We start from the raw sequence: 14,306 nt of genomic DNA, 5'->3' as shown, positions 1-14,306 counted from the left end.
ACTGCTCTTTTTTTGTTTTGATGGTGTATAGACTAGCACTGCTTTCTCTGTTACTGATCAACATAGAAGGTTTTAAAGCCTCATTCCTCAGTGTGAACCCTTCGGTTTTATGGCCCAGGAGGTGTCACCCTCTACTTCACTAGTTGAGAAAAGTGTCCTAGAAAGCTTAATGTTTCTCTAGGCAATTACACTGTCATAGGTGCAGGCAAGCTTATGATCTTAATTTTAATCAAAACTAAGGTCTATTGTTCCAGCTGACTGTTGCTAACTTGACTCTCTGCTCTTTTAACAGTAGCCTTAAGAAAAAGATTTCTCCATTTGTGATGTCATTTGGATTCAGGTATGTGGGAATGAATGTATAACACATGCAGGCATGGATACTGAAACGAATTACAAAGTAGAGCAAACTTGCTGGTCAGTTTGCTGCAAAAGAGTAACTTCCAAATGTCCATGTTTTTGTTCCTCAGGAAAATATTTGACTTCTCAGAATACACTGAGGCCCTGCTATAACTCCATTGATATATTAAGGGGGAAATCTAATGCAGAGAAACTGCTTCAGGTCTCTTGGATTCTTAGAGAAAATTCTGTGTATCATTCAGGGTCCCCACCACCCAAATGGGTTGAGTAAATTTTATGTGCATGGAGGCATATGGGGATGTGCATCACCAGTAGAAACATGCTGATAACTGTGGGCAAGTAAAGTAAGGGAGCGTGAAGTGAGGTGCCTGCTGATTGCACATAATACTGACTGAGCCGTGTGTGCCCTCTGCATCCAGTCAGTGCTGCTATAGTTCAGTTGACATACAAGTGCAACTAGCAAAACTACACTATCTCAGGAGACTGTCTTTGGCTATGACAGTCACGTGGCCCACCAAGATGGAGGGACACTCATGCACTGGCGCTGATAGCCACCACAGGCCTGGGGCAAGAGGTGGAGAGACCCCACTCCGCAAAACCTTGGGCAGAAGAGCTGGAGCTGAGGGCAGTCGGCCCTGAGTGCTGCCTGGAGCATGGTGCTGGGCCCTACCCATAGAGCAGCAAAAGGGCCCAGGCCTCTGATGCTGTGGCAGGAGCCGGGAGCTCTGGGCCTCTTTAAAGCACTGGGCCCCTGTACAACTACCTTCCCATCAGCAGGCCTGTTCATGGGGCCCATCCACTAGCTTAGGCTGCCCATCCCTGAACTTAACCTGTACTGAACCTGCTGTAGTTACTACAGAAACATAACTCAGCTGTGAGCGGGAGGGAAGCTTGTGCATGTTTATGGCAATTGGAGCATTGTTTGTGTAATACATGTTTTAAAGGTGGCAGGTTGACATGAATATGAAGCAGCTTTCTGGCTGCTCGACAGAGCCTCTGGTTCTCTTGGCTCTGTTGGTTAGTGTTGCTGCACAGACTCCCCTTACATCCTGGCATGGGTTAAATTGCCAAAGAGCAGCTGACCATGCTCTCTTGGCAGCTATAGTGTGAATGAGGGCTTGTGTAGCCTGTTGGGAATGCAGCACGTTCCGAAAGCAATGTTACTAAAACCTGGGGAACATGAAGATTTGAAAACTGGCATAAAATGGGAACACGAGACTTGTTTAGAAAAGTGGCATTCGTTTCCAAAATTGTGAGCAGCTCCACATGACTCTTCCACACATCAGGCAACGAGAAGTGTAATGCTTTTGTGTGGTCCCTCTTCTTGAGAGCTAACTTTCTTTTTGTCTTGTAGAGTATTTGGCATTGTGCTCATCTTTGTGGACATTACTCTTGTGATTGTGGACCTAGCTATTAGTGACAAGAAAAAGAGTGTAAAAGAGACCCTTGAAGGTGTTTCCTTGGCAATAGCGCTCTTCTTTCTGGTGGATGTTCTCTTGCGAGTGTTCATTGAGGGGTAAGGTTAATGCCCAACGGCCTGAAATTTCAGCAAGACCTCTTTGTGTAGGGACACTTTGAAATGTATACTGACTTCTGAAGACTCTGCACAATGACTTTGTGGTGTCTAGTGCCGCTCCCTGACACCAGCAGTGCACAATGACTGAAACAATTAGCATGCTTTTTAGTCATGGATTTATGTGTAGCTAAGAAGCGCTCCTCATGTGTACTCCCAACATGATTTCAAGCTCTCTGGGGCTGGGATGATAGTCTCCTGATACTGGTAGTAGCACAGCAGAGTATAACTCAATGACTAGGCCTTCTAGGGGTTGCTGCAGTGAAATCTCTCTGTAGAGAGTAGAATGCCCTAATACCAGAGTATTTAAATAGGCTCACTAATTTTAGAGAGATTATTCTGGTGCTACACTGCATATCCTGGCCATTGGGACTAATACAACTACAAGCTACCCCAGCTGTCCAGAAGAGTTGTACCAGTCATACCATGGTATCCGTTGTGCTGTGCTTCAGCATGGGTGTGGGCTGGATAGTTTTTGCTAGGCACTCTTCCTATCAAGCCTAAGAGGGTTTGATGAAATTATTTTAAATTTTCTTTTTTAAAAGTGGTTTATATGAGTGTTAAATGAAGTCAGGTTTTGTAAATGACTGGTGTGGGAGTGGGGGAAACCTGTTATCACTATTGGAGCAGCAAATACTTTATGGAGGACTGACTGATCTGTGAGCAATGCTCTGTAGCCACATGAAATGTACACCCTAGCACCCTTCTCATTGTACTTTTGGATATTCCCCCCTCAGTTTTGCCTCTGCTTCCTTTCTCTTGTATTTCAGCTTCAGCACTTATTTCAAGTCCAAACTGAACATTTTAGATGCAGTGATTGTCGTGGGCACCCTGTTGATTAATATGGTGTATTCATTCTCTGACTTCAGTGGTGCAGACAAGATCCCAAGGTAAGAAGTGCGTGTCACTGACTTAGGAAACTGAACATTACCTCTTTTCTCCATAAATCCTTTTGGCACTTGTTAGTGTCCAAGTGCTTCTGGTATTTAAAGGAAGTATAGGAGAAGAACCTGAACATCTGAATGTGTAAAATGTTACATCCAAATTACGTGAACTCTCCTAAGCTCTTTTTGCAGTGTTGAAAAATCTGCCTTATAGATGCTATAAAGTTTTGTTTTCTGGGAGCTGGTGGGTTTGGAGAACGTAGGTGTTACATAATGCCAGAGAAGCAATATTACCACATGCTGTCTTGTACTTAAAGTGGTGTGTGGAGTACATATACTTGCATGCCCAGCTAGCCTTGGTGCATGTATCTAGCTGTGTAGATGAGGTCCAACTTAGGTGAACAGAGTGCCCTGACAGTTCAGGGTCTTACATGGCTCTCTAGATAATCAAGCAGTATGTTCCAGGTCTCTGCTGCTATCTATCAGTGTAGAGTCCCACTGCCTCAGCTTTTCCCTGTCACATGGGAATGCTCAGTAGTAGTGAAACACTCCTGGTAGCAAGGCAGTGGAATCTTTCCCTGAGGCATGTTGCTATGCATAGTGTCCCTATCGTACATGCTTCTGTGAATGAAGAAAGGCTTCCTCAGCAAAACTTGCCTTAAAAGTAAAGAGCAGAAACTGGAACTAGTGTTTACAAACTGGAAGCTTCACTTCCATTTATAACTGACTGGAGAGGGACTGACTCCTGGTTCTTAATTTTTCTTTAGATTTTAGTGTCATTAGAATCAGTGTGTGAGAAATCGTATTTGACAGATCTGAAAACTTCAGCATCTCAAAACTGAGCACTTCCAGATCAGCTGGTTGAGGATTTTAGTTGTAAAATTATTGGAGAATTAACAGTTTAAGGCAGAGGGTCAGTTTCGATTACACTTTTATTGGGAAGGTTTATCAGGGTGAGTGAGGACAGGGAAGAAAATTACTCTCCCATTGGCACTGTTGTTTGTACACAGTAAATGTTCATTGGGTCAGAAAAACTGACCTGGCAGCTTAATTTGTAAGTCCTGTTCTGCTTCAGATGGAGCAGGGGTTTCAATAGGGGTCCCATACAGATGAGTGCCCTACCACTGAGCCATTGGCTAGGTCAGTGATTCTCAATTTAGCAAATCAAGGACCCACATTTTATTTGAATTTTCTTCAGGGACCTCTTACCATGCCCTGTCTGAGGCGCTGACTCCACTTTCTCCATCCTCGCTCACTCTTCCTCTACCCTCGCTTGCTTTCATTGGGCTAGGACAGAGCTTTTGTGTGCAGAAGGGTGGGATGGGGCATGGCCAGAGAGGAGGGGCTTGGGGCGCAAGCGGTGCTTACTTGCTGCTTTCAAGAAGCAGCCACCAGGTCCCTGTAGAGTCTTGGTGCACAGATGATTACGGAGACTCCATGTGCTGCTCTTGTGCCAGCAGGCACCACCCCCGCAGCTCTGGTCATGCTTCCAACCAAGAGGAGCTGCAGCACTGGCGAGGGCAGCGTGTGGCACCTCCCTGGTCACCCCTGCCCCGAGGGACCAACATAGGGACCTAATGGCTGCTTTTGGGAACTGTGGAAATCGGACAGATAGGGAGCCTGCCTTAGCTCCAGGCTGAGGGCGTCAGGAAGCACTATAGAAGTGGGAGGAGTCGTCATTGTTGTCATTGATCAGTGTTGTCCACAGACTCCTTCGTTTCCTTACAGATCCCAAGGGGTCTTTAGACCCTGATTTGAGAAACAATGAGAAGTGTGTCTTCACAAAAATGTCAAACGCTCAGTTGGTTCCCAGTCTGGAACAGGGAAACTTTCACAGGATATGTGAATGGTTTTACTTCCAACTCCATCTTAAATATTCATTAAGAAAATTGAATGCCTAGTTTCTCTTTAATTTTGAGAAATGGTGTCCACATCCCTTGAAAATCTCAACCTGTGGTCTCCAAACATGTCCTCGTGGTTACAGAGCCAGTTGCACTGTTCTTCTTAAGGGGCAAGCCTGTGTGTGCCCTTTAAGTCTCTCACTATTAGGCTTGCTGTAGACTTAAAACATATGCCAGCATACTGAATTAGTCAGGGGAGTGGGGGGAAAAAATCGACCTGATCAACACAGCTAGGCCAACAAAATCCACAGTGTAGGTGCAGCTATGCTGGCAAAATGCATCCATTGTCATGGTTAATGTCATTTGTGGAGATGATCCTGCAGTGGCAGGAAAAGCTCCTGTTGGTGTACACCACCTCTATGCTAGTGGGCTATACTGGCACAGGCTGTGGACCAGTGGTGGGCAAGCTGTGCCCACAGGCTGCGTGCAGACTCTGGGTTCTCAGTGGCCCAAGAGACACGCTATTTATTGCTGCAAGACTCTGCTAGTTTCCATCCACATATTTTAGTAACACCAGTAGCGACCACCACCACCCCCCGCAACACACACTTAGAGTATATGAAGTGAGGCGTGTGCAAGCATCATACAGTATTGACTGAGCAGGGCACTCCCTCCACATCCAATCAGCATGCCCAGCAAATTCTAGGTACATAAGTGCAGGTAACAAAACTACACTCTCCTGGGAAAGCATCTGGACCTCAAGATTGAGTGCCACTTAACGCAGCCCACTCACTGGCCTAGGTTGCCCATTAGTGCTCTGTCATCAGCAGGGCAGGCAGCCACAGTGGGCCCAGGGGCAAGGTGGGAGGAGGGGCCTGGTTCTGTACCCTGGAAGGGCAGGGCCAAGAGTAGAAGGGGGTGGGGCCTAAGGCAGTCAGCCGTGGTGCCCCTGATCTCCCTCAAAGCCATGTGTGGCAGCTGGAGTTCTGGGCCCCTTTGGAATGTGAGGTGTGGTGGCAAGTGCCCCCTTTACTGCCCCTCATCAGCAGGCCTGCGTGTAGCATAGACCTAGCTTATGTAAAATTCTTTTCCCTGTTCACTGCAGCTGTATCAGCATAGTTATTTCAACACTGGCTTTGTAGTGTAGACATAATCTAAGACCAGGACCTTGCATTGTAGACCCCTATGCACTAACAGTGATTACTTCAGCAGGCCCAACTTAGGTTCATTATCTGCAGTTCTGACCTTCGGAAGCTGTGACCAGTGGTATATACAGAGTGACCATGCAGCCTTTTCCAAAACAAGGTATTGTTTTAACAGTAGGAACACACTTAGTGTAAGAATAAGAATTGTAAAACAATAGAACGGTCTAGTGCTTTTAGTCTTACTACTTCTTACTTTCACCATCAATGTTGCCAGGCAAAAATCTGGAAGGTGGGCCGTTCTGTCATTTCTCCATCAGCCCTTGACAGATGACCTTTTCAGTCCCAAAAAGACACTTGACCTGTTCAGTGTTGGTTTGTACGTAAAAGTTAACTGACATAGCTGTCTGTAGTGCTTAGCCTCTGGATATTAGAGACCAAGTAGGTGAGGTAATATCTTTTATTGGATCAACTTCTGTTGGGGAGAAGCTTTTTGAGCCACAGAGTTCCCCTCCTGCATGGGGTCCAATAGAAGATGTTGCCTCTCCCCACCCTCTATGATACAGGGGTGTCTGTTAAGGGTGTGGTTTTAATGAATATACCTAGGCCAACATAAGCTATAGTGTAGACATATCTTACATTGGCATAAGTATTCCCTGTAAGCTGAGTGCTTAGGCAGCCACCCAAGAGAGTTTCAGGCTCCACCCAGCTGATTAGCTGAGCACGCACAGCTATCAGCATGTGTCTTTTTTTATTGGTGGTGCACATAAAATTTTGTTCTGACCATGGATGATAAAAATGAGGGAACGCTGGTTGGCATAGTAGCCCTTTTTGCTGATATAGCTTATGTCTCTTAGGCTACGTCTACACTAGAAGCGTCTGTTTACAGAAATTGCTGTTGGAAGAGAGATTCCGACAAAACTTCTGTCGACAGAAGTTGCCTACACATAAGAGGATTGATCTTCTGATCCACTCTGACAAAAGGGCCACTTGGAGAGTCTTGACAACTTTTTTTGTCTACAGTTTGTCATCAAAACATATTTTGTGTGTAGATGTTCCAAGTTTTGTTGACAAAACCCTCTAGTGTAGATATAGCCTTAGGGAAACAGTAGAAGCTGTTCTAGTGAGAGCATTTCTGTGCTGACAAGCTGTGTCTGTGCTGGAGGGTTTGCTACCGTAGCTATCCTAGTAAAACTTTTTCCCATGTGGATAAAGCCTTGGGATGTCCTGACTTTTTTGGCTGGGGTAGGAGCCTAAAACTATGCTCAAACCAAGGCAGGTAGACTCATCAGATTAATCAGTGTCTTGTAATGACCCTGAAATGTTCTGTCCCGTTTCCCAGCCTTTCAGGTGCCTTGTCTTTGGGTAGTGTTTCTTGCATTTTCCCTACCAGTGCCTTTTGACTTAACTCCATATAGTCAAAGAACACTTCTTACTGTAATTGGGCAATCCTAAATTAATACAGAGCAGTCCCATGTCCTTCAGAAAGTGAGTGATTTGTGCTCTAGATCGAGTGTTCTCAGGATAAATTTGGCCTTGGTGTGCCTACTGACTTTTACTGGTGCCTGCTTTGGCTTCTTTCTAAAATTCTTAATTTGCTTTAGGAAAACCAAATAGATAAGCGTGTGCAGATGCATTGGATGCATCATGATTTATTTACTGCTAGCTAGTAAGTCTTGTGCAAAGTCGTATTAAATGTATCCAGTGCTTTTTTTCCTTTAGGAAAAAATGGTGCTGGAGCTAGTCTGATTCCTCATAGGGTTTAGGGGGGTTCAGTTTTAATGCCCTGGTCCCTGCACTGCTGTGGGACCAGTGGTGAAAAATTTTCTGGTGTTCTAATGGAAAAAAGGGTGCTGGAACTCCATTCCAGTGCATTCTGCCAGAAAAAAGCTCTGAATATCACTTCTTACAGCAGTCATAGTTCTGGCAAGCCTGGGGACAAATTAAGGCTTGGGTGAGTGAGTCAGGGAGGCAGCGGAGAGCCTGAAGCCCCGTAGCCAAAAGATGGGACTTGGGGACAAAGGCCAAAGTGTGAGCAGAGCCTGGGGCCTGCCTGTGTAACTGGAGCCCAAAGCCCCACAACCAGAGCTTGTGCTCCCCTACCCTGCTGCCCCAGGCCTGAAGCCCAAGGCCTGAGTCCCATTGCCCTGGAAGGTAGGGAACTCGCCAACTGCCTGCTCTGGTAGCCCTGGGCCCCAGGCACCTGGCATACCCAAGTACTCAATGCCAAGGCAGTGCATCTGGGATGAGGAGGGTCTGCTGTTCTGCAGCCACTGCCTCTTGGTTATAATGGAGGGGCAAGAAAATCCCCTGTTGGCTGCATTGGAGAAACACTGTCTAGGTAATCTCTTTGTAAGAGAGGTCATGTGAAGGCATGCCTGTGTCTGCCTTGACAGAACTCACTAAAAATGGCTTTGTTGAATGGGCTAGGGCCTGAATACACACCGGCCTAGAACCCCAGCTACATGCTCTGCGATCTAGCCTAAGGGGCTGTGGCTGCACTGCTGTTTCAGCAAGCTAGCTCAATCAGGGCTGGTCAGGGCATACCTACATACCTTAAGGGAACCCTTTAAACACTAACATGCTTCCCCCAAATTACTTGAGTCAGCAGAACATTCTTTCCTTCATTTTGGTTTCCATCTAAGAATGTTCATTATCCTTTCTAACTGAAATGGGTGTGATTTACATGTGGGACTCCAAAACAGCTGCATTTTCCCTGAACCTCTTCCATAAAATGCTGTGGTAACAGAGAGGGAGCCATGTTAGTCTACGTTCTGTCAGAAGAAAAAAGGCAGTCCAGTAGCACTTTAAAGACAAACGCTCACCACCTAATAAATTGTTAGTCTTTAAAGTGCTACTGGACTGCTTTTTTGCTTACGTATCAGTGAAGTAAGGAGCCAATAGTGTACATTTTGATCCTGATGTGCTCTCAAGGCCAAGAGTCATTAATGTATGCAAATGAGTACAGTGGCTTTGTATATCTCAGCTATCAACTGGGAAACACCGTTTGGAGTGTTATGAGTTGGTTAATACCATGGAGATCTGCCAACTGCTGCAGGATAGGGTGAGGTTATTTGCTGGCATCACTACAGACATCAGTGAAGCAATAAGTCTCCCGATGTGAATTCTTGGCTGGTTTCATTGCAAGGCTTGACAGAAAAACTTTGCAATTAAACAATTTGCAATCAGAAAAATGCGGTTGTGAACATGTGATTTTTGTCATGTTTTGTATTTTCACAAACCCACTGGGGTGGAGGTGCATAAGAAAAACATTGACCATTTTAAATATCCTGTTTTGACAATTTTGGGGATGGAAAATGCCAACTTTTTGTTTTAAACTGAAAAAAATTCTAAATGGAACATCGGTAACTTCCGTGTTTATTTGAAATCAAAATATTTGACCCAAAACAATTTTGAATATTTTTTTCAGAAAAGTTTCAAATATTTGCTTTATCATCAATTGGAATAAAACAATATTTCAGTCTGTTTCTTGCAAAACCTAACTTACATCTTCTGCACAGCTCTATATTGTTGCAAAGCTCACTTCTTCCTCTTTGCTAGAATGGTTATTGTCCTTCGAGCCTTGAGAATTATCATTCTGGTAAGAATACTTCGCCTGGCCTCACAGAAGAAACAACTGGAAAAAGTAACCAGAAGAATGGTAAGTTAGCGCCATACCACTTTGAATGTGCTCTGTGGTTTTTGAAGTCCAAGTGCTTAATGTAGTTGTTTGGGTAGTGAAGGGTAACCCTTGGGATCTGCCTAGTCTTTCTCCTTTGAAGGTCTTGTTTTTACATGGGAGTAGTCCTGGCTTAGCAATTGGTGAAGATGTAGCAAAGCTGACCTTCCCCCGCCCTCTTGCTGGTGGTGGTGGTGGTAGTGGTGGTGAATTGTCCTAGTTTAAACATAATTCTTTGACAGTTCAGCAATATGTGGTGTACAACAGTGTGATCAGTGTAGACAAGTCTCATTGTGAATTGTCAGCTACCTAAAGTTCTCAATGAGGTCAGCTCCATTTCAGGTATTGCTGGCTACTGATTACTGGACTGAAGTTTATTCTGGAGCCCAAAGCTGGACTAAAATACAGTTTAGTTTCTAAATTGGTGTGAATGCTGCTGAGTTACCTAACATGAGCCACTTGCTAGCCTTAAGCTTGAGCTGTGTTTAAAATATATATCAGTGTAGTTATGGTGTGGGACACACCCTAGTGATTCAGCTATGCTGACAAAACTTCCAGTGTAAAGGCAACTATGCCAATAGTGTTTGGTAGACTAGCCTTTTGGGAGAGAGGCTGTTGATTATGGCAGGGGAAAAAAGTGCCCCCACACTAGGGGGGAGGGATAGCTCAGTGGTTTGAGCATTGGCCTGCTAAACCCAGGGTTGTGAACTCAGTCCTGGAGGGGGCCATTTAGGGATCTGGGGCAAATAGATTGAGGGGAGGGATGGGAAAGAATGGTGCTTGGTCCTGCCAAGAGGGTAGGGAACTGGACTCAATGGCCTCCTGAGATCCCTTCCAGTTCTAAGAGATGTGTATCTCTAGGGACTTACACTGGCATAGCAATGTCTACATATGATATAGCCCATTTTTGAGGAGTAAAGGGACTTTGAAGCTGCCCAGGCACTTTGAAGTATTGGCAGATGAGCCTCAGCTACACATGAGCCAGCATTTTGAAGTTTAACACTTTGAAGTTGCTGTGGGGGGAGGGATTTGCTTAATGAAGTGCTGCATATGCAGTGCAGCACTTCATTAGTACACTCCCAATACCCTACTTACCATCCTCCCTTTGAAGTAGGGAGCTAATGTAGACACAGCTGGAATGTCAAAGCCCAACATTGAGCTCATATCTAAATAGCAAACTACATGATCTTGAAATTTTGGATAACTCCCCTTTATGCGTAATGCATTATGGGATATGATACTGTATCTGTGTTCTGATCGTGTTGCTAATAGTCTTCCTTCTGAAAAGAAAATGAAGCTTGCAGTATTCCTGTTGTAAAGGACAGCATGCATTTTAAGGAAAAAACCTGAAGTTAAATGTGAAGGAAAACTTGGAATAAAGGGCTTGGGAGTGAAAGTCAGGAAGGTAGTTGAAACACACACAAAGTGTGAGGAAATAGTGTGTAAAGTTTGAACATCCTGCAGTAAACATGTATCACTGTTTGTTTGTGAAATAGGCATTACAGAAAATATGGTTTGACATTATATATTAAGGACCATCTCGTATTCATGTGTGTTGTGGCCCTTTAACTATTGAGGTTTTTGACCATATTTGGAAAAAAATGGCTGCTCCTGCTATTTTGATTGCCAACCCCTGGTCTAGACTATTCTAGTACTTACCTTTTTAGACACTTACTAATTTTATGACTATCCTTTCTAACTCATTTACTTGTCTTCGTGGCCAACAGGTCTCAGAAAACAAAAGGCGATATGTGAAAGATGGCTTTGACCTGGACCTTACTTATATTACTGGTTTGTATAACTTGAGAGAACTGTCATAAATTTCACCCAGCTGTGGATTATTCACCTGAAGCTTTTCACAAAAAAAAATATTTAGGTCAAAAGCATTCTTGAATTTTGCCCAGTTATCTCAGTTGAAATGAACAAAATGGAAATTTCAGTTGAGGGCTAGATTCACAAGAGAGCAAGGACTTGGGTCACCCGTATCTCAAGAGTGGCTTGCCATAGGCCATGGCCACCACCCTACCCAACCCCCAGCTCAGTTCTTGTGAATCTAGCCCTTAATTTCCATTGCTTTTGTCTAAAAATGCGCAAACAGACCATTTTGTTTCAGCTCAAACATACCAGCAAGTTACAGAAATTGGGAGAAGTCCTTACTTAGTTGATTTGACCAAAAATTAGAAAACACCTTTTTCGAGCCGCCAGAAAACATCTTGAATCTTTCCCACACACCTATTTGCAGACATTCTGTAACTATTAGCTTTCTGGGAGGGGGAGAAGTATGAAACTAACCTGTTACCTGACACAGGTCTTGCTGTGTAGAGCATGTTGACTGAGGATCTCCTTTCAGTGGAATATCCATTATTACAGGATATTTATCAAACAGTCCTGCAATAAAGTGCAGACAGTACACTGACAGAAAACATACTTCTTTGTAATTAAATGCCAAGTTAAAATCTGGGCTACTGTTGGTGATAGGGTGGTTTGTAACTGATAGTTCATAACATTTATGGTGCTTGCACACACAGCTGCTACGTGTGTTTGTGTGGTTTTTTGTAGCTTTTCTCTTTAACAGTGCATAGTAGTTTCAGATTCATCCTCCACTGCCTATGAACTTAGCAATGTTTTTCCTCTGTAGATCGTATTATTGCAATGTCATTTCCATCATCTGGGAAGCAGTCTTTCTATAGGAATCCTATAAAGGTAAACTGTCTCCTAAAATCCCTCCTGCATGTGACTCAGAACTTAACAGCACTGAATTTTTGCTCCTTTAAACTAGGAAGGGATCAGATTGGGGGGGCCACTAAAATAGCTTCTGAGCTCCAGGAAACAAACTTGAAATCTGAGGTCAGCACTTAAACTGATGTCCAGATCACCAGAGCATAACAATTGCAGTCTCTCAGTCCAGCCTGTCCTTAGTTTTCCATCTAGCTGCAGAATTTCTTTTGTCAAGGTCCGAGGGGTACTCTCATTTTCATTCTGTAATCTTCCAGGGAGGCTCACTTTACCTGCCTAGGCTGTGTTAAATGCTGACTAAGGCTGTTTACACTACAAGATAAATTAAAATTTATGAATACTGGTTTTGTAATTCTGGACTTTATAAGTTTGAGTTTGACCATCCTCATCTCACCACGTGCTCCTCACAAAGTCTACTTTTTGCTGCCACACTCAATTGGCAAATATTGACTGCTGCAGTAGTGCATTGTGGGAGCCTACCCACAATTCTTTCATCCCTGTAGCATTCTGGGTATGCTTGCTGGTCTTGGAGATCATCTTCCCACATTGCATTTTTCTCATTCCTCAGTTTAGGAACTATGTAGCTGTATTGAAAATTGGAAAGCTGTCTCAATAGCTAGATGAGAACCTAAACTAGCCTTTTCTTTTTCTTTAATTGTCTGTGAATATAGTCAGAGTCTCAGGTAAGGGCAGTGTAATGTCTGTGGCAGTGGAATTGAGGAACATGCTTATCTTTAAAAAATGTTTGTCTTATTTCCTTAAGGAAGTGGCAAGATTCTTGGATACAAAACATAAAGATCACTATAAAATCTATAACCTTTGCAGTAAGTATATGTTGCTACTGTTGTGCTGGGTCAGATGTTATCATTGAAGTTGATGGGCATAATAGCCACCTGCATTCAGGCTGAATGAGAGAACAATTAAATGCTGCTTCATTTAATGATCATCAAAGCAATGGAAAAAATCTTTCTAGACACTGATAATGAAAGCAGCAGCTGGGGATAGACTGGTAGACCTCGTCTAGGAAAGCGTGTTGCAATTGACTGCGCTGGGTCAGAAGCAGCCAAAAAGCATGAAATCCAGGGGACAGTAAAGAGAGACCCTGGAAGGGTGGCTGTGAGCATTTTGGGCAAGTGTGGAATTCTGAGGAAAGACAACTGCCTCCAACGTTTGGTCTGCCTGTGTTTAGGGAAACAGGACTTGTTTTTTCTTCAAAAATAAACAGGATTGTATGAAAAGTATCTAATGGAAATAAACCTCAAGACCTTTATTTTATCTATCCACTTAATCAAAGGAGGATGAGGTTATGTGTGGTCAGGTCACAAGCCAGTATCTGTTCAGCCAACTGGTTAGAAATAGAAGATTAAACTGAAAGGGTCATGATGTGGAAAACTGGCATCACTTTTCACCTCCACAAATCACCTGTTGCTGGCAGTTGATGGAGTCCTTTGGGCCTACAATGAACTGAGGGTGCAGAACTGCAGATCAGAATAGAAATCTGGACTTCATAGTTAGGCCTGATCCAGAGCTGCTTAAATTGACTCTCAAATCTAGTCCATCAGTAGCACTGTCTCTTTCTAGTAGAGTCTCATCTGCTTTTACAACATCTTTAGAATAGATTAGAAGCAAGAGGAAGACTAGCAGGGTAAGTCTGTTGCTCAGAGAAGAGGGAGAAACAATAATAGAACACTTGGAAATGGCAAAGGTGCTTAATGACCTCTCTGCTTCAGTTTTCACCAAGAAGGTTGGTGGTGACCAGATACTTAACATAGTGAATGCCAGTGCAAATGGGATAGGTTTAAAAGTTAAAACAGGAAAAGAACAAGTTAAAAATTACTTAGTTAGATGGCAAGTCACCAGGGCCTCATGAAATGCATCCTTGAATAATCAGAGCTGATAGCCCATGGCTCAGATGCCTCCTCTATCATCTCTGAAAAGTCACGGAAGTTGGAAGAGCAACGAAGGGTCCTGTGGCACCTTAGACTAACAGAAAAGTTTAGAGCATGAGCTTTCGTGAGTTAACTCACTTCTTCAGATGCTGGTCCTGGAAATCTGCAAGGCCAGGTATAAATAGGCCAGAGCAAGGCTGGGGAT

General features: G+C 43.8%; 1 protein-coding gene across 5 annotated transcripts in view; it reads left to right on the top strand.

Moving 5' to 3' along the window:
* LOC142009304 (phosphatidylinositol 3,4,5-trisphosphate 3-phosphatase TPTE2-like) overlaps nucleotides 1-14,306 on the top strand; it is a 57,109-nt gene that overhangs the window by 15,509 nt on the left and 27,294 nt on the right. For all 5 annotated transcript variants that reach the window (XM_074987155.1, XM_074987137.1, XM_074987147.1 and 2 more), the window contains 7 exons: nucleotides 293-340; nucleotides 1,712-1,873; nucleotides 2,701-2,820; nucleotides 9,359-9,458; nucleotides 11,204-11,267; nucleotides 12,115-12,179; nucleotides 12,976-13,036. In XM_074987155.1, the coding sequence (XP_074843256.1) occupies nucleotides 293-340; nucleotides 1,712-1,873; nucleotides 2,701-2,820; nucleotides 9,359-9,458; nucleotides 11,204-11,267; nucleotides 12,115-12,179; nucleotides 12,976-13,036 (620 nt within the window). The remainder of the gene's footprint in view (nucleotides 1-292; nucleotides 341-1,711; nucleotides 1,874-2,700; nucleotides 2,821-9,358; nucleotides 9,459-11,203; nucleotides 11,268-12,114; nucleotides 12,180-12,975; nucleotides 13,037-14,306) is intronic.

The sequence above is a fragment of the Carettochelys insculpta genome, chromosome 1, assembly GCF_033958435.1.
Source record: "Carettochelys insculpta isolate YL-2023 chromosome 1, ASM3395843v1, whole genome shotgun sequence".
Classification (NCBI taxonomy): Eukaryota; Metazoa; Chordata; order Testudines; family Carettochelyidae; genus Carettochelys; species Carettochelys insculpta.
This window is presented reverse-complemented; position numbering and strand designations above follow the sequence as displayed.